This window comes from Dipodomys spectabilis, unplaced genomic scaffold (assembly GCF_019054845.1).
Source record: "Dipodomys spectabilis isolate Male_0828 unplaced genomic scaffold, ASM1905484v1 ptg000054l, whole genome shotgun sequence".
NCBI classification, from domain to species: Eukaryota; Metazoa; Chordata; class Mammalia; order Rodentia; family Heteromyidae; genus Dipodomys; species Dipodomys spectabilis.
In genome coordinates, this window is record NW_024870731.1 from 40,785,136 (window position 1) to 40,810,653 (window position 25,518).

General features: G+C 46.4%; 1 protein-coding gene across 4 annotated transcripts in view; it reads left to right on the forward strand.

Annotated features, from left to right (window-relative positions):
• Nucleotides 1-1,947: 1,947 nt before the first annotated feature.
• Nucleotides 1,948-25,518, forward strand: part of Mtmr14 (myotubularin related protein 14) — a 49,312-nt gene continuing 25,741 nt past the window's right edge. For 2 of the 4 annotated variants that reach the window (XM_042679809.1, XM_042679810.1), the window contains exons 1-6: nucleotides 1,948-2,186; nucleotides 5,719-5,867; nucleotides 12,229-12,337; nucleotides 20,465-20,540; nucleotides 20,859-20,919; nucleotides 24,749-24,871. In XM_042679809.1, coding sequence (XP_042535743.1) covers nucleotides 2,031-2,186; nucleotides 5,719-5,867; nucleotides 12,229-12,337; nucleotides 20,465-20,540; nucleotides 20,859-20,919; nucleotides 24,749-24,871 — 674 coding nt within the window. In that variant the 5' untranslated portion in view covers nucleotides 1,948-2,030. The remainder of the gene's footprint in view (nucleotides 2,187-5,718; nucleotides 5,868-12,228; nucleotides 12,338-20,464; nucleotides 20,541-20,858; nucleotides 20,920-24,748; nucleotides 24,872-25,518) is intronic. The other 2 variants (XM_042679807.1, XM_042679808.1) reach the window with 1 other exon arrangement.

A 25,518-nucleotide genomic window follows, 5' to 3' on the forward strand; every position in this document is an offset into this window, starting at 1 on the left:
TAACCAGCATGTGTTGGCTTCAAGGGTGCTGATATATATGTTGTACCTCAATAAAATGTTCATCAAAAGTACAAAATAATTTCAACTGTCTGAGAAAAATGCAACACAGATTGGTTATGAGGATCTTATGTGATGGACTGTCTCTTGCTTTATTCCCTTAGGTCAAGCAGAGCACCAGGTGCTTGCTCACCTGCTTGCCCTCAGACAAGCCATTTGGACCTGGACTCAGCTGAAATTCCCCTCACTCCAGGTGGAGCATTCCACTGTAGGCTTGGCCAAGGACACTGCCCTGAGCCCTCAAGAGACCATAGCCCATATTTTTATTTTCTGCTTCCTTGGTAAGCCCTATATAACCCATCCCAAAATCTAGTCCCTTGCACAACCTCCACACTGGTGGGAAGCTCTATGCCCCTCCCTGGCAATGAACAATCCTAGCCGTTGCTGAAGGGGTCTGGCCTATTCCTTTTCTGTTCTCCTCCATTTTCCTAACACCATTAAGGAACAGTATCAATCTTGTTGTTAGGGTTGTTAAATGGCCTTGTGAACATGTACTCCCCCCCCCCCTTTTTCCTTTTCGCCCTGGTCCTGGAATTTGAACTCAGGACCTTGCCCTCTTACTTGGTTTTTATTTCAAGGCTGGCACTCCACCATTTAAGGAACATTGAATATTTTGCTGGTTAACTGGAAAGGCATCTTCTACTCTTCTGGCTGTGAACCAGGATCTTCAGACCTCAGCCTCCTCAGTAGCTAGGATTAGAGATGTGAGCCATCAGGCGCCTGGCTTTTTTTTTTATTATTATTATTGTAAGGTCCGCTCCTGGATGGCGAGCAGACTCCACCCTCCTCGCAGCAAAGTCTCCACCCATTACCTGCGTTACCTAGGCAACTGGCACACCTGGAAGAGGTCACATCTGCATCCGCTGAGGTCACACCTGAATTTGATGTGGCTACACCTTTCTCCGCCCATACCCTAGATAAGGCCTAGCCCAGGCCCAGACGCTCTCTCTCGCTGCTCTTTTCTAGTTCTCTCTGCTCTCTTGCTGCTCTTTTCTAGCTCTCTCTGCTTTCTCTCTGCTCTAGCTCTTTCCTCTCTCTCCCAGCTCTCCCTCATTCCCAGGCCTTTCCCAGCCACGTGGAGTGGCAACTTTGCCTGGTCCCAGCAGGTCTACTGAATAAACCTACCCCTTACCTGAATACCACGTGAGTGCTGGTGCTGTTCTTACTCGGCAACCTCTTTTTAAAAACCTATCATTATTATTATTAGCTAATCTGTTAGAGGCAAATACTTAAGCACTCACAGATGACATAATGTGGTGGATGGGGTTTGATTTAAAATAAGTCCTGGGCTGGGCAGGCTCGATTGAACCGGAGCGATGGGCCTAAGTTGCTTGAGCCCGTAAGTACCTACCCGAGGGACCATTAAACTATCATCTCCACTTCTGTAGATGCTTAACATAGTCTGCCAAAATGGAAAGCGAGTAAGGCTATTAAAAAGAAAAAGAGAGCAGAGTTGGTGGGGTGATGCGCTGCGTGGTCGGGAGCCCTGGAAAAGAGCTTTACGCAATGCTGTCTTAATATTATTTATTACGGTTAATTTGGCTCCTAGCCCTGTTGGTTCCCTCCTCTCTCCGTAATGGTTTATCCCACTCTCCCGGGTTCTTCGCCACGGTTCCGTTCCTACTAGCTCCCAGGCTGCCCTCCCCGCCGGCAGCCCCAATGGTTTAGCCCGGCTTCCCCAGGGGAAACCCCGAAGGGCGGAGCGCGGGCCTCTGCCAGGGGCGGCGTTCCCCTCCGCGAGTCCACTTGGATCGCTCCGCGTCAGGGGAGGGCCGGTCTTCGTGGGCAGGGCGCGATTCCTGGGCTCTGATTGGTTACATCCGAAGTAAACATCCGGCGAGTTGGGGCGGGGCCGGAAGTGGGAGAAGAAGGCGGCGGCTGGGGCGGTTTTGGGAGCTTCGCGAGTCGGAGTCGGTGCCGCCGTGTGCCATGGGCTGGGCTGAGGCGCCCTGAGGGGCCGCGGGGGCTGGGCCATGGCCGGCGCTAGGGCCGCCGCCGCCGCCTCGGCGGGGACCTCTGCCTCCTCGGGCAGCCCGCCGCCGCCGGAGCCGGGGCTGGGGGAGCTGCTGGAGGAGTTCTCCCGGACGCCGTACCGGGCTAAGGACGGCGGCGGGACGAGCGGCTCCAAGGTGAGTCCCGAAGGGGCACCGCGGGCACCCCCGCCGGGCCGGGGTCCGGAGGACGGGAGCTGGGGGGAGCGCCCTGCGGAGGACGGGGCTTTCTCCCGGGTCGGGGCCCCCAGGGACGCGTGGGGCTCCGGACCCGTGAAAGGAGGCCGAGGGCCCGGGGCCGAGGAAGGAATTGCCCCTGGGGTTTGCCAGCAGGGTCCGAGCCGAGGGCTGAGGTGCCAAGGCCGGAGAGGAGAGCGGGAGGGAGACAGTATCCCGCCCAGCGTGCCGAGAGGGGGTGTCTGGACAAAACACCCCAAATCTTAAGTGAAAATAGGCTGGGGGTGCCCCCGGGTTAGAGGTCAGGTGGAGGGGGCCAAGGGTAGCGGGGCAGTTCGGAGTCGGACGAACCCGAGCGTGTCGCCTCCTTATAAGGGCCCAGCATGACTTCGGCCCAGCCCTCCCCTTCCTCCACCCCGCAGGAAGACAGTGCACACACACACACACACACACACGCACACGCACTCGGCCTCCACGTTACACACACACGCACACACACTCGGCTCCAGACACACACACACACACACACACGGCCTCCACGTTACACACACAGCACACACTCGGCCTCCACGTTACACACACACACACAGACACACACTCGGCCTCCACGTTCCTTCATCCGAGGTTCTCAGTTCCTCTTTTCCCTCCCACTCCCTTGGGGTTTCCTCGGGGCATCTATAATCACCAGACCTGGCCGGCTTCCGGCCTAAGAAAACCCACCTAAGCGCCGGCTGGTGGTGAAATGGGAATCTCACTGATCCTTTCACCTCTCCTTCCCACGTGGGTTTGGCAACTTCGATCAGATCAGCTTTCCAGTGCGACTCTCTTCCATCCTCGGCCTCAAAGCGCTGGGATTTGGCTGGGACATACTGTAGGTGGCATCTGCAAGTCTTTGAAGTAACTCAGGGAAGGAAGACCTCAGTAAGAAAGGGGCTCTCTTTCCAAATAACCAAGTGTTTTTCAGAGCATCAGCTGGGTTACTTGTTAAGAGTAACCTAGAATTGGCGCTTTTTTGGACTGTACTCTGGCATTTATTCTGAGGTTTTTAGTTTGCTAAGCAAGTACTCTGCCTTATACTCCAGTCCTTTTGGCTTTAATATTTTTTTATCTAGAAGGTAGTTGGGATTACAGACAGGTATGTACCAACTTGACTAGCTTTAGAATTTGCATTTTTTTAGCAGGCTTGATAATTACATACCCTGAGGAAGCCATTATGAATTATTAGCTTCCTGAGGGTTTTTTTTTGGACCCCTTTTGCATCTTACCCCTGAAAATTACAGTTGTCATGTTATACTTGACAGTAACCCCAAGCTAGCCTTAGTGTCTCTTTGGGATCCTTGAGCTCATTCAAAGTTGTTTTTTGTTTGTTTGTCAGATGGGGCTTGAACTCAGGGCCTGGCTGCTGTCCCTGAGTTCTTTTGCTCAAGGCTAGTGCTCTACCACTTTGAGCCACAGCTCCATTTCCAGTTTTCTGGTGGTTTATTGGAGAGAATAATCTCACTGTCTTTGAACCTCCATCCTCAGATTTCAGCCTCTTGAGTAGCTAGGATTACAATTCACCTGGCTGTTTTTTCTTTTATTGGCAATAGTGGAGTTTTAGGGTCTCAAGCTTGCTAGACTGTAGTGATGCTGTGGAGCCAGACCTCCAGCCCTGTTTTGACTTGTTATTTCCAGGATAGAGGTCTTGCCTCACACCTGGACCCATTCTGAGTTGCAGTCTGACTAACATTCCTATCATTGGTGGAACCACAGGCATGCCCCCACTACATTCGCTGATAGGTTGAGATGGGGTTGTACTGACTTCTATCTGGGCTGACCTTGGACCATAATCTTCCCATCCTCAACCTAGCCAAGTAACTAGAGTTACATGTGTGAGCCGTTGATACCCACTAGGTGGTTTGGTTTTGAGACACCAAGGTCTGCCCTGATGCCATACTGATATCCTGATTCCAAGTTGATCTTAAACATGGGGTCCTCCTGCCTCAGCCTCCTGTGCTGGGATTATAGGTGTATACCACCACTCCCGGCTTTCTTACAAAGTTCTTCTGATGTTAAGCAGATGGTGTGTAAGGAGGCAGTTTTTACTGATGACACTGACAAGAGTCTGAAGGTACTAGATAGGTTCAGGGAGGTAAGGAAAGCCTGCTGTCCAAGGAACATGATGGATTATTGCCAGTTATACTAGCTTAGAGTAAGAGTAAGGGTTGGTTTTTGGTTTTGTTTTGAGACAGTGTCTCACTGATTAGCCCTGGCTATCCTCAGACTCATGATGATCCTCCTGCCTCAGCCTCCCAAGTGCTGGGAGGACAGCAAGATTTCTTACATTTTATGGGTCGTCCACTCATTTGAAGTTAATGAAAGCTATACTCCAGCTGGGTGCCAGTGGGTCACACCTGTAATCCTTGCTACTTAGGAGGCTGAGATCTGAGTATCACAGCAGACAAATCCAGAGATTTTTTTTTTTTTTTTTTTGGGTCCGGTCGTGGGGCCTGAACTCTGGGTCTGGGCACTGTCCCTCAGCTCTTCAGCTCAAGGCTAGTGCTCTACCACTTGAGCCACAGCGTCACTTCCGGCTTTTTTCTTATGTGGTGCTGAGGAATCGAACCCAGGGCCTTGAGCATGCAAGGCAAGCGCTCTACCATTGAGCTACCTTCCCAGCCCCCCAAGAGATTTTTTTAAAAAAATCTCCAATTAACCAGCAAAAAGCTGGAAGTGTAGGTGAGACTTGAATGGTAGAGTGACAGCCTTGAGTGAAAAAGCCAAGTTATAGCATGAGGCCCTGAGATGAAGCCCTAATACTGGCACCAAAAAAAAAAAAAACAAAAAACTGAACAGCCGGGCCCTGGTGGCTCACGCCTGTAATCCTAGCTACTCAGGAGGCTGAGATCTGAGGATCGCGGTTCAAAGCCAGCCCGGGCAGGAGAGACCGTGAGACTCCTATCTCCAATAAACCACCAGAAAACCGGAAGTGGCGCTGTAGCTCAAGTGGTAGAGCGCTCGCCTTGAGCTGAAGAGCTGAAGGACAGTGCCCAGGCCCAGAGTTCAAGCCCCATGGCCGACCAAAAAAAAAAACAACTGAACGCAGCATGACATACAATATGGAGGCAATTCAGGATCCTTCCTGAAGCATTTCACATGTGGTGTAATTAACACGAGGGGCCTGTGACCCAGATTCATGTCTCTTCACAGCATTGAATAATAATAGTCAATCCCAGTGACCTCTCTAGATCCGGGGCTACTTAATTCTCAAATTCAGAACTCAGGAATCTTCCTGTTGTTGGTCGTGGGGCCTGAACTCTGTCCCCCATCTCTAGCTCAAGGCTAGCACTCCTACCACTTGAGCCACAGCACCACTTCTGGTTTTTTCTGCTTATGTGGTGCTGAGGAATCAAACCTAGGGCCTCATGCATGCAAGGCAAGCACTCTACCACTGAGCCACCTTCCCAGCCCAGAACTCAGGAATCTTTATATTCACTTCTTCTCCTCTGTACAGGTTGAGCGCATTGAGAAAAGATGTCTAGAACTGTTTGGCCAAGACTACTGTTTCAGCGTGATTCCAAATGTGAATGGGGATATCTGTGGCCACTACCCCCGGCACATCGTATTCCTGGAGTATGAATGTTCTGAGAAGGAGAAAGACACGTGAGCATCATGTGACTGGGGCCTAGGCACTCACCTGCAGCTGGGCAGGGTAGACTCACTTTCCCCCGGTGCTAACAGGGTGTGATGAGTTGGGATGGCAAGGTGGCATGACATAGAATGAGGGTTAGGAAGTCACAGCCTGGGATTATTTTACCCCTACTCTTCAGTTCATTGTTGTAAGACAGCTGTCACCACTTTTCACCTCTCTGTACAGCCTCAGTGGCTTTTGGGTTTTTTTTTTTTTTTTGTGAGTGTATGTGTCAAGACAGACAAGAGCATTTATCATATAGCCCTTAGCCCCCTAACGTCTAAAATTTGAGTTTACTTCCTGGCTGTCCCATTTTCTGGCTAAGCAAGTTATTTAACCTCTTTGTCCTCAGTTTTCTCATCTATAATTCCCTGCCTCATCTTAATTAATGCCTATAATGACTAGTTAAAACTCTAGAAAAGGTGGCTTGATCAGTACCTACTGATAAATGGTGCTAGTACATGCTGACATGTTTGTTGTAAGAATTAGAAATAAGAGCTACCTTTTTATTTTATGCCTACGTGGCCTGAGTGTTTTATGTAAGTAACAGTTCTTACCAGAGCAGACACTTAAGCGCCTGATGCACGAGGTAGCCCCTAAGTAGTAAACGGACAACTGATCAAACATTGAGGCTCCAGAGTTGCTTTTTTTCCTAGTGTATGTGTGTATTTGTTTTTGAGACAAGGTCTTGGCTATGTAACTACCAGGCTAGCCTCAAAATATCTCAACCTCTCTAGGAGGCTGGGATTTCAGGGTTGCATCAAGACATTTAGCAACAAGACCCCATCTCAAAACTTGGCAGTTCAAGCAATGTAGCAACAAGACTATCTCAAAAAGAAAAAGAGAAAAAGGGGAGGGGGAATTAGGGGAAAAGGGAGGGGGAGAAAGAGGGAGAGAGAGAGAGAGAAAGGAAAGGAAGAAACAGCAAAAAGAGAAGAGAAGCTGGGTGTGGTGGTGTTGCATGCCTGTAATTCCAGCACTTAGGAGGTGGAAGCAGGATTGGAAGTTCCAGGCCAGTCTCGGCTACAGAGTGATTATAGACAAGTACCACCTCAATTTAGAATAGGGTCATGATCATCAGGCCAAGTACTTGAGGATTATGCGTGGGTGTTACTGGTTTTGAGCACTCATTAGGGTTATAGATTCTCTGGTAATTCTTCTGGGTCTTCAGAACCAGAATTTCCAGAATCTAATTTCTTAGATCTCCCTAGCTCATCTAAGCAGCTGCATGTCACTGGGATCCAGAGAAGACTTATGACCAGAGGAACAACCTAACTAACTCAGAAGGATTAGAGGGAAGAGCCTTAGTTTCCTCATCTGAAGGGTGGACATGTCTATAAAAATGCCTTGTAAGCTGGGCACCAGTGACTTACTCCTGTAAACTTAGCTACTGAAGAGGCTGAGATCCGAGGATCGTGATTCAAAGCCAGCCTGGGCAGAAAAGTCCCCGTGAGACTCTTATCTCCAATTAACCACTCAAAAACCAGAAGTAGAGCTGTGGCTCAAAGTGGTAGAGTTCTAGCCTTGAGCCAAAGAGCTCTCAGGGACCATGTGTAGGCCCTGAGTTCAAGCCCCATGACTGACTAAATAAAAATTCCTTGTGAGGTCATGCTGGGGTTCCCTAAAAAATGGATGAATTAAAGATTCTGTGGAGGGAGTGGAGGCACAGATTAGTTAATAGAGCACTAGCCAGTGAGCAAAATCGTCAGGTACCAAGTTCAAGCCCCTGTCTTGGTCCACCCAACTTAAAACAGATTCTGTGAAGATCCTAGAAATTGTATCACATCCTGGGGGTTTCTAAGCCCCTCCTGCTAGAGTTTGGTACATTTGCTTTCTCTAATCCTGTGACCTACAGGGCTTTGAGCAAGATTTGCTTTTGTTCCCCTTTTGCATTCTCATCAGTGCTGGCCAAGGAGTGGCTGGTGGTTTCATCTGTGTCCAGATGGCATTCTCAACTTTGTGATTGAATCATTGGGGGGATCTCTTCTGCATGGTGTCTCTGAAGTAGGGCCGAATTGTTTTCTAACAAGCTCCCAGCTAATGCCAGACTACCTTTTAGTAGTACATGGAAAGTGAAGATTGGGCCTCAACGAATCTTTTCCTGAAAGGAAACATTTTCATTGCTAATCAGGTCTAGCCATTAAAGAGAAGGAAACTAATGTTCACTGATTGCTTACTGGCTGGCAAGTGTTAGCATTTTGCACACCAGCCTAAGTTGTGTAACCAGCCCCGCAGTGAAGAAGACAAAATTACCCCATCCTATGGAGAATGAAGTTGAAGCCCAGAGAAGCAACTTGCCTCTGTTAAGGTCACCAGATTGGTGTTAAAAGCCAAGTTTCCTGATTCTTTAACCGGCTCCCCCTCTCCCCCTCCCAACCTTGTCCAGCAGGGCTTCACTGTCCAGGCTAGGACCACTGTAATACGTCACTCTAGGGAGTTATTGGAGGGTTGTGTTTTTTGCTTTTGTTGGTTTGGTTTTTGCAAGCTGAGGAATGAAACCAGGGCCTTTGGCATGGTAGGCAAATGCTCCACCATTGAGATATATCCTTGCTTTTTTATTATTTCTTTTTGCTGTGCCCAGGTTGGCCTGGAACTCTGAGTCCTCCCTCCATCTCCTGAGTGCTGATTACAGCCAGCTTTTTGCGGGGAGAAGGGGGCAATGAGGTCTCATTGCTAAGTTGCTAGTGCCTTGTACTTAGTCCTTCCTCAGCCTCCCAAAATACTTGACATCTGGGCCTGGCTCTGGAACTGGTTTTTAACTTTTCATGTCTTTCAGGGCCTTGAAGTGGTACAGAACTGATTTCGCATAGGCCATGCCCATTTGTTTTAGGAAAAGAGAGCTTGTTTCCTCCTTCCCTCCCTCCTTCCTTCCCTCTTTCTCCCTCCCCTCCTGTCCCTCCCCTCCCCTCCTTTCTTTCCAAAGGTCTGAGACTGGGACTCATACCTGACACTTTTCACTTATTGGCTAGTGCCATGCCTCCAACCCCAGAAAGGAGAGTTTGGATACACTTGAATGAGAACAAAATCAGTTGTTTGCTTCTTTATATATTTGGCTCTGGTTTTACTATGTCACTAACCAGACATGGTTAAACATGGTAGAACTAAATTCAGGAAGTGCTTTGGGCTAGTTAACAAACCTCCATAGTTAAGCCTTTCATGTCTAGGATTCGAAGCCTAGACAGATTGCCCTCAACAGCTGAGATACATTAGTCACCAAGGTTTCACTGAGCTACTGCTGGGTCACCTCAGGAATCAGTGAGAAATTGTGTAGATGAAGTCCTTAGCCTTAAAAGTCTGCTGGGAGGGGCTGGGAAGTTGGCTCAGTGGTAGAGCGCTTGCCTTGCCTGTCTGAGGCCCTGGGTTCCATTCCTCAGCACCACATAAGAAAAAAGCTGGAAGTGGCGCTGTAGCTCAAGTGGTAGAGCGCTAGCCTTGAGCTGAAGAGCTGAGGGACAGTGCCCAGGCCCAGAGTTCAGGCCCCACGACCGGACCAAAAAAAAAAAAAAAAGTCTGCTGGGAGACAGAGACCAGTAAATAAGCAACTAATAGTCCAAAAAAAACTAGAGTTAGGCAAGTAGAGGTGAGGTGCTTGGGGGATGTTGACTAAAGCCGTGGCCTTATTGGCTGTTCACAAGTTTAGAATCTCCTCTGGCCTGCTGACTTTTTTGTGTGTGTGACTTTGAGCTAGTACATTCCTAACTTGGTTTGTTTATAATAAGAGGCTGATGTGGATATAAGCCTTGCTTTGTATCTCATATCTTTTTTTTTTTTTTTTTTTTTAATTTAAAATTGGGTCTTGCTCCGCTGCTCAAACTGGCCCCAGTATTCCTGCTTTAGTCTTCCTAGTAGCTGGGAGTAAAGGCATATACCCACCACTATGCCTGAATTTCTCCTATCTGTTAAATAATAATAACAGCAGTATTTATCTCAGCAAGTTTTGAGGAACAAGCAGCCTAGCTGGTCTTAGAAGCTTCCTGATAGAAGTTACGTTACCTTATGTTCTTCATTATTTAAAAATAATTTTTGTTTGTTTATAAATGCTGCCCATGAAAAATAAAATTCAGTTAGTTGATTTAATAAAATACATGATGGGGCTGAGAAGGTGGCTCAGTGGTAGAGTGCTTGCCTTGCATGCAGGATGCCCTCGGTTCTATTTCTCAGCACCACATAAGCAGAAAAAAGCCAGAAGTGGCGCTGTGGCTCAAGTGGTAGAGTGCTAGCCTTGAGCTGAAGAGCTGAGGGGCAGCGCCCAGGCCCAGAGTTCTGGCAGCATGACTGACAAAAAATAAAATACATGTCAAAGAAAATTTTGCTACCTGAAAACATCTTGGTATAAATTTTAGTGTCTATTTGCAGACATAAATATGTAAGCCTACATTCAAAAATGAGTCTCATGTGCCAGACACACAGCTCTCTGCTTATCTCTGCAATAAAAAATTCTAAGGATAAATGGTAATAAAAACTAAAAAATAAAATAAAAATAGAAACTAGTTAGAAAACAGAGGTAGAAGTTGTTGGGATTTTTTTTTTTTTGGGTGGGGAGGGGCAGTTCTAAGGCTTCAACTCAGGGCCTGGGCATTGTCACTGAACTCTTGTGCTCAAGGCTAGCACTCAGCCAATTGAGCCACAGCTCCATTTTCGGCTTTTTGGTGGTTAATTAGAGATTCCTGCCTGGTTTGTCTTCAAATGGAGATCCTCAGAACTCATCACCTGAGTAGCTGGGATTATAGGTAAAGAGCCATCACGCCCAGCCTGAAACTCAGCTCTTTTAAGGAGAGAACATTAGTGTCTTGCTCCACTCTTAATGGCTAGTTACTTGCACCACTGGGAAAATTTTCCACTCAAACCTTTCTGCTTCTTGTTTCTCTTACTGCCAGTAGCTCTAACTGGCAGGGTGAGGCTTTTGCTAAAGGCTGGTTGGTGAATTTCTGAGTATGACCTTTCTTTTAGGGAAATGTGATTTGGTGTGGGTGGGGATTGCTGGAGCTCATTTCTAACCTAACTCTAGGAGTTCCCCTTTCGAACCCAGTGTACCCACTTCTGCACCACTCAGAGTCACTGATAGCTTCTGTTTCTTCTCCTTGACCCCAGTTCCCTGCCCTGTGACTGTTTGGACTGTTAAAGGTTAGGGTTAGGATGTCTTAGAACCATGTGTACCATGACCATGTCATCACATTCCCTAAAGAAATCCCAGAAGTTGCCCTGTGGTTTCCAGACGGTTCAGGGGATACCAGATCTTACTCTGAAAATAAAATGTTGAATACTGTCAACATAACCAATGTTCAACTTCCTGGGTGTAGTTCTGCCTCTTATTTACCAGTGTCTTTATCTGAGTTCATTTTAAAAAAAATCACAGATCCCATAAATATTCTGAAGCCAGAATTCTGTTTTAAGTGTGTGCGTATGTGCACATGCTTGAACACAGGTAGTGGAACTTGAACTCAGGGACTCCTGTTCTTGCTCAGCTTTTTTAGTCATGGCTGGTACTCTTAACACTTGAGCTACAACTTAGATTTTAATACTTAACATATTTTTCTTTTCTTGAAAAATTTAATGTACCAGTGCTCTGAAATTAGGAATTAATAGTATTCATTGAATTTCCAGTAAGTATTTTTTTGTTACTGTTTGTTTTATAACAATAGTGGCGCTTGAATTCAGGGTCTCGAGCTCTTGTTTGTTTTTATTGCTCAAGGCTTATGTGCTCTAGCACTTGAGTCACACCTCCACTTCTTCGCAGTGAGTATTCTTTTTGTTGTTGTAGTTGTAGTTGTTGTTGGTTGTAGGGCTTGACCTTATGGCCTGGGTGCTGACCCTGAGCTCTTTTGCTCAAGGCCTAGTGTTCTACCACTGAGACACAGCGCTACTTCTGGTTTTCTGGTGTTAATTGGAGTTAATAGTCTCTTTTTTTTTTTTTTTTTTTTGGGTCCGGTCGTGGGGCTTGAACTCTGGGCCTGGGCGCTGTCCCTCAGCTCTTCAGCTCAAGGCTAGCACTCTACCACAGCGCCACTTCCGGCTTTTTTCTTATGTGGTGCTGAGGAATCGAACCCAGGGCCTCGAGCATGCAAGGCAAGTGCTCTACCACTGAGCCACCTTCCCAGCCCATGGAGTTAATAGTCTCATGGGGACTTTTCTGCCCAGGCTGGCTTCGAACTGCAATTCTCAGATCTCAGCTTCCTAAGTAGCTAGGATGACAAGCGTGAATCACTAGCACCCAACCCAGTGGATATTCTTATATATGTTTTCAGACCTTGTTTGAATCTGTGGACAAACACACATAAATAGGTGGAGTTCCCACTGGAAAGCCATACTAACCTGCTCTTGCCTGTGTGTTAGGTTTCAGAGTACCGTGCAGGTGAGCAAGCTACAAGACCTCATCCACCGCAGCAAGATGGCCAGGTGCAGAGGACGGTTTGTTTGCCCAGTGATCCTGTTCAAAGGCAAGGTAAGGGCCTCCCTGTAGCCTCAAGCTCCAAGTCCTGTTATGCCTTCATGCACAATATAGAGTCTTTTAGTTCTCTACTAGCCAAAGATCAGTGGCTGGTTCCTGGGTTTCTAGTGTGGTGGGAAACAAGCCATAGAAAACAGATTTGAAGATGGTTTCAGGGCAGTAGGGGCAATTCATACCAGGGTACCCCATTGCTAGTTCAGATCCTAGTTCTAGTTACTTCCTACCTGAGCATGGCCTCAGTTCACTGAAGAATAAAGTGGAAGAAGTATATCTATATCAAAGCTTACAAAATCAAATATTTTTTCTTTTTTTTTTGGCATGGGGCTTGAACTCTGGGCCTGGGTGGTGCCCCTGAGCTCTTCATCCACCATCCCAGCCTCTATTTTTTCATTCTTTTCATCATTAAGTATTTATTGAACATACATTATATTCTAGGCTGTTTCAGACCTCGAGAAATAGCAGCATTTGAGGCAGACAAAAGGCTTCCCCGGGCTGGGAATGTGGCTTAGTGGTAGAGGGCTTGCCTAGCATGTGTGAAGCCCCGGGTTTGATTCTTCAGCACCACACAAACAGAAAAAGCTAGAAGTAGTGCTGTGGCTCAAGTGGTAGAGCGCTAGCCTTAAGCATAGGAAGCTCAGGGACAGCACCCAAGCCCTGAGTTCAAGCCCCAGGACTGGGGGAAAAAAAATCCTTCCCCTAATGAGGCTTATTATTTTAGTATAATTACTGTAGAGTTAATTCCCCAATATGACTTACTTTATCCATCTTGTCATCTTTTGGTATAAGTGATATTGCTTTAACGACAAAGGAAACAGGTTCAGGGTAGCTGAATAACTTGCCTAAGCTTACTTAACATAGAAAACAGAGCTTGGATTTGAGCTAAGTGTGGTGTTCTGTAATCCCAGCACTTGGGAAACTGAAGTAGGAGTATTGTGAATTCTAGGTTACCCTGGGCTATGTAGCAAGACCCTTCTCAAAAAAAAAAAAAGAAGAAAAAAAAAAGAAGAAAGAGCTGATGTTTGAAGCTCTCTAATACCATGTTGCAGTCCACACAAGGCAGCAGTGTGGACTGATGTCCTAACCAATCATTTGCAGAAAGCTGGACATGGCTTGAGAGTAACTGGAGAGCAAGCATGATGCGGATGGACAGTACAGGAGAACACAGAAGTGTAAGGGAGAGGTACCAGGAGGCCTCTACAGACAGTGAGGTTGGTGCATGTCATTGCAGACCATGGAGGAGACTAAATGCTTCTAGGGTGTTGGATTTGCCATGAAAGCCCTTGTGATTTTTGAGTAGTGAAGTCCAGGAGGGCGATGAGCAGTAAGGTAGCCTGCTGAGCAGGTGTCCAAGTACTCTGCAGCCTACAGTTGCAGTCACCCAGCATGGGTGGTGAAGGACTGAGGAGAAGAGAGGCTGAATATTGGCTTAGTCCCTGGTGTGTCTTTGTAAAGGAGAAGGACAATCAGGAAAGACAAGGTGGGAAAGGAGACTGTTGAAGGCTTTTTTGGGTAGATACTTTTTGGCAAAAGTATGTTGAGATAGTAAACCAGATTAAAAATATATACAGGTAAAGTATACACATATCCAAGTGCTTGGCCTAGAGATAGTTTGCTCACGGATCTTTATTTTACAGGAACCAAAGCTGAGTTGGAAAGAGATAGAATACCTTGCCTTCAGAATTATATAGCTAGAGATGGAAAGGGGTTCACGCAAGTATGTCTGTTCCACTTCACTCTCTCAACCTTTCTGCTAAACTAAACTATACAAACTCTTTTGACTAGAAGTGTTAATAAACGGAGTATGTACTCATTGAGACAAAAAAAAAGTATGTTGAAATGCTAGGTCCCAAATCCTTCCTCTTGACATTTAGTGAAGTTTACCAGTTAACAATTTACAGAGTGCTGCTCTGGTAGAGCACAGTGCTTGTCTTTAGAAATCACACGAGAAATACTACAATGTTTTCCCCAGGGTGGTTCACAGATCAGCAGTTCAAGGATGGACTTGTGGAAAATATTCCCTGTCAAATAGGAACAAGAAATTACATTTTATTTACTTATATATGTATGTAAGTATTTATTTTGTCAGCCATGGGGCTTGAACTCTGGGCCTGAGCTCTGTCCTTCAGCTCTTCAGCTGAGGGCTAGCGCTCTACCACTTGAGCCACAGCACCACTTCTGGTTTTCTGGTGGTTTATTGGAGAGAAGAGTCTCATGGACTTTCCTGCCCAGGCTGGCTTTTGAACCTCAATCCTCAGATCTCAGTAGCTAGGATTACAAGCATGAGCCACCAATGCCCAGCTTAAGAAATTACATTTTAAACTTAACCTTCCGTCCAGATTCACAAAAGTGTATCAATGTGTGTATGTTGACAAGGATCAGACTCTGAGGAGTCCTGTAGCAGTCCTTTGTCTGGAGACTGTGAGTAAGGAACTTGTGATTACATTTGGGAAATAGCACATTAAGCAACTCCAGATTCTTGGGTCTTAGTCCAGAAGAGAAGCTTAGACAGGCCCGTGAGGAAAGAGCCCAGGGCCAGCAAACTGCAGAGGGATGGCTTTGAGGTTCTTCGAGGGAACTTGCTGTGGTGGATTGGCTTCACTATGAATTCTGCCGCCTTCTCCCTTTGCATCTTCTCTTAGCTCATCCCTCTTAGCTTTCTGAATCAATGTCCACACATGGCACACCTGCTGCAGTTGTCTGTTCCCTTTGATGTAATTGCTGTGGGGACAGAGGGCTTGCTTATGGCCATCCTCCTGGTGAGCAGACTGGGCAGCATGAGAGTTCCTGCTCCATGGGAAGACACTGCTCTAGAGTAAGCAGTAGGAATCCCTAGTCTAGGTGGAGATCCACAAGACTGTCATTGGAATTTGAGTAGTGAGTATGGCATTCAGAGGGAGTTTGGAGAGGACATACTGCACTCCATTGAAAAGATTTATGCTGCGAACTGGTGACCAGGTCCTCAGATGTGTGGCTCACAGCAGCACTTGTCCCATATGCCAGGGTGGCAGTGTTCCTACCAACACTATTTCAGTGCTGCTTTCTTCTAGACTAGGGAAGGGAGGAAGTTTTGCTCAGAAATGCCTGTCAGCCGGGTGTTGGTGGCTCACACCTGTAATCCTAGCGCTGACTGAGGCGGCTGAGATCTGAGGATCGCGGTTCAAAACCAGCCCTGGCAGGAAAGTCCGTGAGACTCTTCTCTCCAATAAACCACCAGAAAACCAGAAGTGGCACTGTAGCTCAAGCGGTAGAGCGCTCTCCTTGAGCTAAAGAGCTGAAGGACAACGTCCAAGCCCAGAGTTCAAGCCCCACGACCGACCAAAAAAAAAAAAATGCCTGTGTCCTGTACCTTCCCAAACTCACTTCAGTATGGGTAATGCAACATGAAGTAAATGTCTGAATTTATCTCATTTCAGTTAAAGCTGTGACAGTCACAGCTTTTTTTTTTTTTTTTTGGTCCGGTCATGGGCCCTGAACTCTGGGCCTGGGTGCTGTCCCTCAGCTCTTCAGCTCAAGGCTAGCGCTCTACCACTTGAGCCACAGCACCACTTCCGGCTTTTTTCTTTTTGCTTATGTGGTGCTGAGGAATCGAACCCAGGGCCTCATGCATGCAAGGCAAGCGCTCTACCACTGAGCTACCTTTCCAGCCCCTAGTCAAAGTTTTATATTAAAAAATGTTAAAAAACAATTTACTTTGAGATAAGAATATCTTTTTTTTTTTTTTTCTTGTCCTGAGGCTTGAACTCAGGGCCTGGGTACTGTCCCTGAGCTATTCTATACTCAAGGTTAGTATTCAACCACATGAGCCACAGCGCCACTTCCAGCTTTTTCAGTTTATGTGGTACTGAGGAATTGAGACCAGGGCTTCGTGCATGCTAGGTAAGCACTCTATAACTAAGCCACATTCCCAGCCCTACATCTCCTTTTATACAAAGAAAATTTAGCATCCTACTTGATATATGCTAAAATACATGTCAAACCAGGTACAGGGTGCACACCTGTTATTCTACTCAGTAATTAGGCAGGAAGATCAAAAGTTTCAGGCCAGTCTGAGCTATATACTAAGACCATGTAAAAAAAAAAGGAGGGGGAGGGGAAAGCCAGGCACCTGTGGCTCATGACTGTAATCCTAGCTGCTTATTAGCAGGCTGTGATATGAAGGATTGTGATTCAAAAACCAGACCAGGCAGAGAAGTTTCTGAAACACTGTCTCTTAAAATAAACTCAGCAAAAAAGGACTAGAAGCATGGCTCAAGAGGTAGGACACCAGTCAAGGAAGCAGGCTGAGCACTGTGAGCCCCTAAGTTCAAAAACAAGAGGAAAGGCTGGTGATGTGGCTCAAGCTGTCGAACCCTTCTTTAGCAAAGGGAAGACACTGTTTCAGTCCCTGGTACCACCAAACTCTTTTATCTTCCCCCAGTTCTTTCTGCCTGTTGTCTCACATAGACAAGTAAAATACATACCAGGTTTTGAAGACTTAATAGACACATGCACATGCACACAAACACAGTTGGTTTCTTGGAGGATTGGGGACATAGTTGAGACTATGTAGCCCAGGCCTGCCAAGAACTTCTTTGTAGCTTAGGATGCCCTTGAATTAATTATTCTCCTCCTTCAGTCTGCCAAGTCCTGGGATCACAGGTGTGTTCCACCACACCCATTTAAATACTGATTTTTAAAGTAATTACATATTGGTCATATTTTGAATGTTAAGTAAAATTTTGAGTGTTGGAATTAGGTAAAATATTTCATTAAAAAACTGAGGCACCAATAGCTCATGCCTATAATCTTAGCTACTCAGGAGGCTGAGATCTAGGGATCACATTTAGAGCTAACCCAGGTAGAAAAATCCATAAGAGTCCTTCTCTATTTAACCAGATAGGAGGTGATAGGAGGTATGGCTCAAGTGATAGAAGCAAGCTAAGGTGAGAGGCCCTGAGTTCAAGCCCTAGCTTCAGCAAAAAAAATGAGTAATAAATCAGTTAAAATGTATAGTACTAAAGGGTAAAATATACTCCTATACCATTTCTCTTCGTGTTTCTTTGTAGCCTTTGGTGTCACATAGACACTAGAAAGGTTTGAACTCAGGGCCTATACTCACTAGGCTTATGCTCAGCCGTTGTGCCATGGCCCTCAACCCTGTATGTGTCTTTTAAACAGTTGAAATATGGGACAGTTCATCTTTGTTTCCTCCTTTAAGAGATAGAAATCAGATCAGTCACTTTTGTTTACTTATTGTCCTCCTCCTTTAGTGAGTTCTAGGGATTGGACTCTGGGCTTTGCACCTGCTAAACATGTGCTTTCCCACTGAGCTATACGCCCCGCCCCCCCCCCCCCCCCCCCCCAGTCCACTTGTAGTCTTTGTGGCAAGTTGGCCACTAGATTGGCAGATACTGCCAAGTGCTGTTCCACATGTGCAATTTAAACCATTCAGAATAAGCTAACAGGAGACCATTTGGAGTAAACCTTGCTAAGCTATAGAAGCAATGAACTATACTGTGGAGCCCCAAGGCTGAAGAATAGGTGTTGAGAGTTACCGTTGGTGATGGGGTGAGCTCTTTTGCCAGGCCTTGTCTGGGATCTTCTTGAAAAGTTTTGTCTTCTACTTGGGAACTTGGTCACTCATTCTTGTTTATTCAGCTATAATTTTTTTCTAGTTTATCAAGATTCTGGGTTTAATCCCCAGCAGTGAAAACAATCCCACAGCAATACCGACTATATTTCCTTGGTAATATCTTTTTTTTAAAGAGGAGTACTTTGGTTTGAACTTAGGACTTCATGCTTTCTATGCAGGTGCTCTATCCCTGAGCCATGCCACCAACCCTTTATTGCATTGTTTTGTTGAGATTTTTGGTTTTGGTGCAGTACTGGGACTTAAGCTCAGGGCCTTGTGCTTTTGCTTGAATTTTTCACTCACAGCTGGTATTCTGTCATTTGAGCCACACCTCCAGCCCAGCTTTTTGCTGGTTTATTAGAGATAGAGACTTGTGAACTTTTTTATTTTTTATTATTTTTGCCAGTCCTGGGGTTTGAACTCAGGGCCTGGGCACTGTCCCTGAGCTGCTTTTTGCTCAATGTTAGAACTCTACCATAAGCCACAGTGTCACTTGTGGTTTTTTCTGTTTTTGTGGTACTGAGGAATCGAACCCAGGGCTTCATGCATGCTAGGCAGGCACTCTACCGCTAAGCCACATTCCTCACTTTCTTGTGGACTTTTCTACCAGGCTGGCTTCAAACTGAAATCTTCAGATCTCATTCTCCAGAGTAGCTAGAATTGTAGGTGTTAGCCACTGGGTGTCTACCAAGTGTCACTGGTTATTTTTGAGATAAGCTCTTGCTTTCTGCCTGGTCCCGCACCTGGGCTGCAACCCTCCTATTTATACTTGATGCAGCAGAGTACACATTACCATATCCCACTTCTTCTGTTGGAGCGCAGCCTGAAAGCTTTTTTGCCTGGGCTGGCCTGGAACCATTATTGTCCTAATCTCAACATTCTGTGTGACAGGCATGACCACTATGCCCAGCTAATGGTTGGGGAGAACCTCATAAACTTTTTGCCCAGGCTTGCCTTAAACTTGCTTCTCCTGCTCTCAGCTTCCCAAGTTGCTAGCATTATAGTCATAAGCTACTGTGCCTAGCTGATCACTCCTTTTTTTTTTTTTTTTTTTTTAAATTCCTTTTTTTAAAAAAATCCAAAATACAGCCAGAAACTGTGGCTCACACCTAAATCCTAACTATTCAGGAGGCTGATCTAAGGATCATGAATCCAGCCCAGCCCTGGCAGGAAAGTCCATGAGACTCTTATCTCCAATTAATCACTAAAAATGCTGCAAATGGAGCTGTGGCTCAAGTGGTAGAGTGCTAGCCTTGAGCAAGAAAACTCAGGGACAGCACCTAGACCCGAGTTCAAGCCCCAGGATTGGCACCAAAAAAATAAATAGCTCCCTTAATTGTTCCCTTTTCCAGGCACTAGTCACTCATGCTTCAATCCTAGCTACTCAGGAGGCCGAGATACAAGAATTGTGGTTTTAGCCAGGCGCCAGTGGCTCACGCCTGTAATCCTAGCTACACAAGAGGCTGAGATCTGAGGATCCTGGGTCAAAGCCAGCCCAGGCAGGAAAGTCTGTGAGACTCTGATCTCCAATAAACCACTAGAAAACCGGAAGTGGTGCTATGGCTCAAGCGGTAGAGCTCTGGCCTTGAGCTGAAGAGCGCAGGGACAGTGCTCAAGCCCAGAATTCAAGCCTCACCACCCACAAAAAAAAAAAAAAGAATTGTGGTTTGAAAGGAGGAGGTAACAATGCTCGATAGGAAATGTACTCATTACCATACTCATGTAACTATAATCCCTCTGTACAGTATTTCTACAATAAAAAAAAAAAAAGAATTGTGGTTTGAAAGGAGGAGGTAACAATGCTCGATAGGAAATGTACTCATTACCATACTCATGTAACTATAATCCCTCTGTACAGTATTTCTACAATAAAAAAGAAAAAAAGAATTGTGGTTTGAAGCCAGTTCAGGCTAAAAAGTCTGAGAGACTTACCTCTAGTTAATCAGCAAAAATACCAGAAGCGGAGGTGTGACTCAGGTATTAAGAGTGCCAGCCTTGAGCCAGAAAGCTGAGTGAGAGCACAAGGCAAGCCCCAGTACCAGCAACCACCACCCCCCCAGCAAAAAAAGTGCTTCCTTCTAAGCTAAAAAGTTGCCACATGGGCTTTGTAGCAAATTCCAGCTTCTTGATTGTCTTCATTTCCTTCATGTCTCTGGGCTAGTTTTCCTTTTCTCCATCTGTCAGCTGGCAGTGATGCCCAGTGATGCTCCACCTTCCTCATGCCCTGTGAGGTGGTGGTGCTGTTTTGTCAGTACCATGCCCAACATGTGGTACCCGTGTGCCACCACAAGTTTTGTCCATTACTTTTAGTAATGGACAAATGCTTCAGATTTGGGGGAGAGACTCTGGATAAAGGTGGATTAAGGTTTAGACTGGGCTATGGTAGCATCTATCTATGCCAATAAGACTGGGAAGTGCACTAAGACCAAAGCTTCAGTAGCGCCAGGGGTTCTTTAGCTCTGCATGCTTCAGAAAACTGCCTGACGCTGAAAACACTGTTTGTCTTCCAGCATATTTGCAGGTCGGCCACGCTGGCTGGATGGGGGGAGCTGTATGGACGCTCTGGCTACAACTATTTTTTCTCAGGTGAATATTGAGCAGCTTTCTCTGGGACTAAGAATGAGAACCTGGTCATGAAGTAAAGCCCACAGCCACGGTGGCATAGGTGGAGGGTGCAGGCAGCCGGTATGGGATCAGGGCATTCCTTTCAACAGGAGCCAGGAGACAACAAGAATTCCCTCGAGAGGGAACTCAAGAGGACTGCTGTACTTACGGCCTATAATCCTGAAGGATACATGAGGCGTGTCCCTGGGAATGGTTGCTGGGATGGTGGCCCTGGTGGAATCTTCTAGTGGAATCTCCTGGTGGCTGCCCTCAGTGCTGATAGACTGGTTTCTCTGGCAGGGGGTGTAGATGATGCCTGGGCTGATGTAGAGGACGTCACTGAGGAGGACTACACTCTCCGGTCAGTGCTTGGCTGCTGTGGGCAAGGGTTGGGTTGGGGATGGTATGTGCCAATAGCAGCTTAATGCATCCTGGTAGTATGCTGTCATCACAGTGCAGGTGAGTGGATTGGCTCTTTATACCTATCTCCCAAGTCTATCCCCAGGAAATAGTGTACAGAATAGTGGCCTCATCCCAACACTGATTGTTGAATACCTGAGCAGTCTGCAGGCAGAAGGAAAGCACAGCAGGACCTCAGGATCCTACAGGTCCAACACAGTTCCCTAATGGCTGCATTCACTTTTTTTTTTTTTGGGGGGGGGGGTAGGGGAGTCCGGTCCAGTCGTGGGGCCTGAACTCTGGGCCTGGGTGCTGTCCCTCAGCTCTTCAGCTCAAGGCTAGCACTCTACCACTTGAGCCACAGCGCCACTTCCAGCTTTTTTCTTTTTGCTTATGTGGTGCTGAGGATTCAAACCCAGGGCCTCAGGCATGCAAGGCAAGTGCTCTACCACTGAGCCACCTTCCCAGCCCCTGCATTTACTTTAAAGTGTCTGTTGGGATGTTAATTACCAGCCAGGTGTTTCAAAATACCTGAGACAGGTATAGAGTGAGAGCCTGGAAGACTCATCTTTCTCATCTGCATGGTTAATACCACAGAAAGAACTTGATATAGCCAGATGCCAGTGGCTCACGCCTGTAATCCTAACTACTAAGGAGGCTAAGACCTGAGGATTGTGATTGAAAGTCAATCTGGGCAGGAAAGTCTGTGAGGTTCTTTTTTTTTTTGTTCAGTTGTGGGGCCTGAACTCTGAGCCTGGGTGCTGTCCCTCAGCTCTTATCTCAAGGCTAGCGCTCTACCACTTGAGCCACAGCACCACTTCTGGCTTTTTCTGCCTATGTGGTGCTGAGGAATCAAACCCAGGGCCTCATGCATGCAAGGCAAGCACTCTACCACTGAGCCACCTTCCCAGCCCCGACTGTGAGATTCTCTTGTTGTTGTTGTTGGTTGTGGGACTTGAACTCTGGTCTTGGGTGCTGTCCCTGAGCTCTTCAGCTCAAGGCAGGCTCTCTACCCCTTGAGCCACAGCACTACTTCCAGCTTTCTAGTGGTTTATTGGAGATAAGAGTCTCACGTAAGGGCTGGGAAGGTGGCTCAGTGGTAGAGCGCTTGCCTTGCATGCATGAGGCCCTGGGTTCAATTCCTCAGCACCACATAAGCAAAAAAAGAAAAAAGTAGTGGTACCATGGCTCAAGTGGTAGAGCACTAGCCTTGAGCTGAAGAGCTCAGGGACAGCACCCAAGACGAGAGTTCAGGCCCCATGACTGGACCCAAAAAAAAAAAAAAAAGAGTCTCACATAGACTTTCCTGCCCAGGCTGGCCTTTGAACTGTGATCCTCAGATCTCAGCCTCCTGAGTAGCTAGGATTACAGGCATGAGTCACTGGCACCCAGCCTGTCTGTGAGATTCTTATCCCCACCGAAGTACAAAAAACAAAACAAAAAAAAGGCTAGAAGTGGAACTGTGGCTCAAGTACTAGAGCACTAGCCTTGATCAAAAGCAGCTCAGAGTCAGCACCCAGGCCCTACCTTCAAGCCCAGGACTGGCACCAAAAAGAAAAAAGGAAAAAAAAAGAGCTTGGTACAAAACAGTGTTAATGAACCCTTCTAACACTTTCTTCATCACACCTATGCTGGACATTGAACCTAGGGTCCTATACATGCTAAGCAAGCACTGTACTACTGATGCATACCCCCAGCCCAATTTTGAACTCCCCCTTTTTTTTTTGGTCGGTCGTGGGGCTTGAACTCTGGGCTTGGGCGCTGTCCTTGCATTCTTCAGCTCAAGGCGAGCACTCTACTGCTTGAGCCACAGTGCCACTTCCAGTTTTCTAGTGGTTTATTGGAGATAAGAGTCTCACGGTTTGAACTACAATCCTCAGATCTCAGACTCCTAAGTAGCTAGGATTACAGGAGTGAACCACCAGTGCCCAGCTTGAGTCCCTTTAAAGGAAGGAAATGGGCTGGTTTACATTTCTTTTTTTTTTTGGTCGGTCGTGGGGCTTGAAGTCTGGGCCTGGGCACTGTCCCTCAGCTCTTCAGCTCAAGGCGAGTGCTCTACCACTTGAGCTACAGTGCCACTTCCGGTTTTCTGGTGGTTTATTGGAGATAGGAGTCTCACGGTCTCTCCTGCTCGGGCTGGCTTTGAACCTCGATCCTCAGATCTCAGCCTCCTGAGTAGCTAGGATTACAGGCGTGAGCCACCAGCTCCCGGCTGGTTTACATTTCTATACCCTTCCCAAATGGTTCCAAAACCAATACTACAGGGTATTTTTCAAAACTCCTTTGTGTGGTTGGTGTCGCATGGAAAATCTTTAACCAGAGTTGGGCATCTCTGGAATGCACCCTAGTAAGATCACTTGCCCAAATCATGGCTCAGAGCATGACAGAATGTCTTTCTGTGCTTGGGTTCTGCCATTTGCTCTCAAAGCAGTGGAGCTGGCTTGTGCTCAAGAATTTTTGGCTCTTCCAAGGTCAGGTGACCACTGCCTCAGCCAGGGCACCTTCTGCAGCATATGCTGTTCTTCTTGGAGACTGCTGGAAATGTCAAAGCATAGATGTTTTCTTTTGCCAGTCCTGAGGCTTGAACTCAGGGCCTGGGCACTGTCCCTGCTTTTGCTCAAGGCTAGCACTCTACCACTTAAGCAACACAGCACAACTTCTGTTTTTTTCTGTGTATGTGGTACTGAGGAATTGAACTCAGGGCTTCACACATGCTAGGCAAGCATTCTACCACTAAGCTACATTCCCACCCCCAAACATGGACATTTAAAGAAAAAAAAATTATTACTTGGGTGCTGGTGGCTCATGCTTGTAATCCTAGCTACTCTAGAAGCTGAGATCTGAGGCTCACAGTTCAAAGCCAGCCCATGTAGAAAAGTCCCTGTGAGATTCTTATCTCCAGTTAACCACTCAAAAACTGGATGTGGTAGAACACTAGCTTTGAGCAGAAGAGCTCAGGGACAGCACTTGAGTTTAAGCCCCATAACTGACAAAAGAAAAAAAAATAATTGGACAGCTTACTCTTTCTACTTCTACCCAAATCTGCATGGCTGATTAAAGGTAGCCTGGGATTCAAAAAACTTTATATCTTGATCCAGGTGCTGGTGGCTCACACCTGTAATGCTAGCTATTCAGGTTACTAAGATCTGAGAATTGAAGTTCAAAGCCAGACCAGGCAGGAAAGCCTGTGAGACTTGCCTCTAATTAACCACCAGAAAACTGGAAGTGGTACTGTGGCTCAAAGTTGTAGTGTTTCAGTGTTGAGCAAGAAGAATTCAGGGATAGCACTCAGTCTCCAAATTCAAGCTCTATGACCAAGAACAACAACAAAAAAAAACTTTTATATTCCTCCTTGCCTCATAGATCTACTAAGCAGAGGGAATTCATAGAACTCAAGTCTAAGAATTTCAGTCTGTTATAAGTGATGCATGTGGCTAAAAATGGTCCTAAACTGGGAGGGAGGGGAGACGGAGTGGAGAACAACTTTAATGGAATCTCAAAGACTCTATCAGCCACCAGCTGATGCTTTTTAGAACTGAGATTATGTTGAGTCTTCTGGCTTAATGTCAAGCCGTGCCAGAAAGCGCTCTCCCATTCCGACTGGAAATTGTGCTCCTCTTTGAAGTGTCCCAGAGATAGGGATAATCTCTTAGAAAGTCACCTTCTCTCCCTACTCCCTGTGCATCTAGAGAAGAAGAATAAAAGTTCTTGATAATGACAGCTGTCCTTTTCTGAAGGTGCTTTGGCTGAGTGAACACGTGGTGTAACTTTTCCTTCTGACTCTGTTTCAGAAGTGGTGACGTGCATCTTTTTGATAAAGTCAGAGGCTATGATATTAGGCTGCTTCGGTATTTGTCAGTCAAATACATCTGTGACCTGATGGTGGAGAACAAGAAGGTGAAGTTTGGTATGAAGTAAGTATAGGGCACCCACCCTGAAATGGGTCAGGGGGTCATAGGAACATGACAGCTACAGTGTGTGTGCTTGTTCTAGGACTGTCAGTGTATCTTATGCTGTGTCTTCAGATAGCCATGAAGGGTGTGTCTCTCTTTTGTAAACAAGAAACTGAACACAGAGAAGTTAAGTAACTTGCTGGAGGCTGCACATTGGTGATAGTGGATGTCAGGAGTCTATACCCAGTACCCTGCTGCCCCCTTCCCGTCTCTTTAAGTTCTGTGCCATTCCTAACACATTAGAATTTCTTTTAAAACAGAACCAACAATTCAGTGGGTTCCTAATTTTGATTCACTGATTACTGATATATAAAAATAACACATAAGGACCAAATATAACTGTATATACTAATGAAAAGCTTTAAAAAAATGGAACTTGGGCTAGTGTAACAAAATTGTAGGGACTTTTTCCAAAAAATTTTTTTGTCTTATCTGTGGGTTTTTTGTTGTTGTTGTTTGCCAGTCCTGGGGCTTGAACTCAGGGCCTGGGCATTGTCCCTAAGCTTCTTTTGCTCAAGGCTAGCACTCTATCACTTGAGCAACAGCGCCACTTCTGGCCTTTTCTATTTATGTAGTACTGAGGAATCGAATCCAGGACTTCATGCATG